This window comes from Cibotium barometz, chromosome 41 (genome assembly GCF_041138505.1).
Source record: "Cibotium barometz isolate CiBa-2024 chromosome 41, ASM4113850v1, whole genome shotgun sequence".
NCBI classification, from domain to species: Eukaryota; Viridiplantae; Streptophyta; class Polypodiopsida; order Cyatheales; family Cibotiaceae; genus Cibotium; species Cibotium barometz.
Genome location: NC_141086.1, coordinates 29751801 through 29755379, shown reverse-complemented (window position 1 = coordinate 29755379; position 3579 = coordinate 29751801). Strand labels below are relative to the sequence as shown.

The window sequence follows — 3579 nt, the reverse complement described above, 5'->3', positions numbered from 1 at the left end:
AATATACAATATGTGAGGCACATGCATCAGGAGATGTGATGTAAAACAATATATGTGATGTAAATTTCACAAGGATTACAATTGGGCAATGGCAATGCTCATACTTTACCATGTTTTCATTGGAGGACCTCCAATTCAACAGGATTTAGTCAAGAGCAAGTGTGCTCCAAAGGGGGTGATTTGTAAAGCTTGACCTAAAACTCTCAGCTAGTATAAGAAGACCAAACAAGAAAAGCACACCTTTTTTTGTTATTGTGGAGCACCCCAATGGAGGAAGACCTGATATCAAAGTGTGGGCTAAAGGAGATGAGTTGGTTGGTGAATCTTCAAAAGGGGCTCCTATCTTTACCCTCTTGCACTCTGGCATGCAACTGGGTATCAGTGGAGATGGGACCAATCATCCTTGAGAGCAGAAGATGAGACACAGACGTTAAGGGTGCCCTTAAAAATCTCTAAGGCAGGAGTATGATGTTTCTATAAAAGCAGTTACAGTATTATATATAAATGTTTCCAAACACACACACACACACACACACACACACACACACATACATATACATATATATACATAAATATGATAGTATTATATATAATTGTTTTAAAATATACATATATATACAGAAATATGTGATGTGAAATTTAGCTAGTCTGAGGCTACCTGCTTGTTAATTATTGTGACTTGTCGAGGACGTGTGGGAACCCTGTAGGTACTGGCAGATGCTGGATTTGACACGAGACTGGGAGTAGGCTACGGTGGAGAAGGGGGCGTCCTCTAGTGGGATGCTTGATCCCTCCAGCCATTGCATCACTGTTCCAGCTGAAGGCCTCAAGCTGGGTTTCTCCTGGATGCACCACAATGCCACCTCTATCACCCTGCCAGCTTCTTTAGCGCAGAAGGCCCCCTGCAGCCTCTTGTCCACCAACTCCAGCTTCCTCCCCTCCTCACACTTCTTGGCAGCCCAGCTCGCAAAATGCCATTGTTCCTCGTCTTCTTCCACCACCACTGGTGGTTGATTACTCCCTTGAGGTTGGTCTTCACTACTAGCAACATTTGCCGCCATCAGCAATGCCAAGTCTATGTTTTTCCGCCCGCCCACCATCTCTAGCAACACCATGCCCAAGCTATAGATGTCACATTTCTTGCTAACAGGTGCCACGCACCAAAACATCTCTGGAGCTATGTAGCCAGGAGTTCCCCTTAGGACAGTCACCACGTGAGATGCATCCCTAGCCATGAGCTTGGCCAAGCCAAAATCGGCCAGCTTGGGCTCGAAGTCCTCATCTAGGAGGATGTTCTGGGGTTTGATGTCGAGGTGCAGGATAGTCTGTGAGCAACCTTCATGTAGGTAGGCCAGGCCCTTGGCTATGCCTAGTGCCACTTTGAAGCGGCTGGCCCAATCGAGAAATTGCTCAGCCTCGAAGAGCCAGCGATCAAGAGAGCCCCTATCTATGTACTCGTAGACCAGCATCTGATGGGATGTCTCCCAACAGAAGCCCAGAAGCTGCACAATGTTGAAGTGGCTGGTTCTACCCATGGTGGCCACCTCTGTCAAAAATCCCTTGGACATGTCGCCTCGGAGGATGATGTCGAGCTTCTTCACTGCTATTTGCTTGCCATCGGGAAGAGCACCAGCATACACTGAACCCATCCCGCCTGCGCCCAACAATTTGTTGAACCCGTGCGTTGCCTTGTGCAATTCTTTGAAAGAAAACCTAGTGGGTAATGTACTGGGCAAATTGAGCGTCTCATCCCCACCAAGGCTACTGCTGTTGAACTTGATGCCCGCACCTCTTCTAATGAATCTCCTGCAGCCATACAAAGCCAGAGCTGCTACACAGGCAACTGAAATGGCAGAGGCGGAAGCTAGGAGCACAATTACAGTCCGGCTCAGACGATGTGCCATTGGTACTGGATCTAATGTATCTGGATTATAATAGCAACTAGTGCTATTAAGTGTGCCGATGGGCTCTGAAACCGAAGCTTGGACAGCATAGAAGCGAAGTCGGCCATCGTCCTCCAGGCGCATCAGATCCGCCGACGAAGGCAAACGACAGTCCACTAAGAGATGTTGTTCATCTCCAAACAATGAGAATGAGAGGCCGAAAGTATCAAGGACTGCATGCGCAGAATTTGTAATATGGCGGGAAAGCTGCTGGATACTCTTGTCAGAAGTGTTGTTGGGCGAAGGGATTACCCAAATTGAGAAGTTAACTGCCCCTGCAAGACCTAGGAGAGAGAAGACAAGGCCCCGTGTTTCCATGGCTAAGGAGTAGAGGGAATTGTTGCTGGTGAGACTCATGCCCAAACTCAAGTTCTGCGAGAGCACCAAGGTGTCGGTGGGATGTTGGAAGCTCTGCCAGAGGGTGCGGTTAGCGGAGTCGAGGATTACTAGATTGCCGGAATCCTGGAGCTCCATGGCGGCCATATTGTCAGCGCCCACGCTCCACACGAGGGTGCCGTCTGCATCTCGCAGCTCCAGCTGCGCCTTGGCCTTGCCTACGGCGAGTGATGCCTCGACGGACGCAAGAGAGTGCCCTGGATTGGCTCTCCACACCGGCGCCATAACGGTGCCCTCTTCAATGTTGATCGCAGTGCCTGCTGCGTCGTTTCTTCCCTTGATAGATACAGAGGCAAGATATTCGACAGTATCGCCTGTGGGAGGCGCCCCTAGACAGACACAAAGGTAGATATCAGAGACGGTGTGATCGACGTCGTTCTGATTGGTGCACATCCCTAACGAAAAACCTTTGGAGCCGCTAGAAAACGATTGCGAGTCCAGGAGTGGAAAAAAATAGCCATTGTTGCTGGGGGTTGGGAAGCCATTGTTGCTGAAAATGGAAGCCACGGACAGGTGAAAGCCTTCAGCTAGTGGTATTCGCTGCTGTGCCAAACAAGTAGTTATGGTGAGATGCAAAGTCAGAAGAAGAAGAGTGGCAAGAAATGAGGCCATTGCTGCTCAGCTTTGAAAAGCTGCGACTTTAGCCATTTATTTCCAAGTAAAGGATGAGCGAGGAGCGAAAATTCAGTTGTCACCAAGATCCATAATACAAGCAATAGCCACACAAAATCAATGATTTTTTTTGCTTTGAACGGTTTGGGATAAGGGGGGTCCCATGGGTACTAAGCCCACTTCTAACGCCAAACTTTTTACAAAAAATGATTTTTTTTCAATGATTTTTTTTCTTTGAACGGTTGGATTGACTTAACGAAAAGCTTGACTTAACGAAAAGCTTGGATTGACTTAACGAAAAGCTTGACTCCCGAGTCCCCACAAAGTCCTCCCCAACACTAAGAAAAAAAATGTTGGATTGAGTGAACCAAAAGCTTGACTCCCGACTCTCCACAAAGTCCTCTAAAGGAGAAAGGATATTTTTTTAATTTTTATACATATTTTTTACACATGCCTAAATGAATTGGGGCTCACAATTAGTTGTCACCATCAAGTCATTTGCTCATTGAATGAGTATATATATATATATATATACCTATGTATATGTATATGTATGTGTGTATAGGAGAGTTTCATATTTTGAACTTTTTAAAAGGAACGGTTCTTTTCCACAAGGCTACATGCATTG

General features: G+C 46.8%; 1 protein-coding gene across 1 annotated transcript; it reads right to left on the bottom strand.

Moving 5' to 3' along the window:
- Positions 1 to 275: 275 nt before the first annotated feature.
- On the bottom strand, positions 276 to 2951 carry LOC147614840 (G-type lectin S-receptor-like serine/threonine-protein kinase SD2-5). Its single transcript, XM_086779990.1, has one exon. The coding sequence runs from the start codon at positions 2949 to 2951 to the stop codon at positions 666 to 668; it is 2286 nt and encodes a 761-aa protein (XP_086636116.1). The 3' UTR covers positions 276 to 665.
- Between the last annotated feature and the right edge of the window lie 628 nt (positions 2952 to 3579).

Excerpts from the sequence above, each read along its gene's own strand:
- LOC147614840 (XM_086779990.1), bottom strand. The coding sequence starts at position 2,951 with ATGGCCTCATTTCTTGCCACTCTTCTTCTTCTGACTTTGCATCTCACC.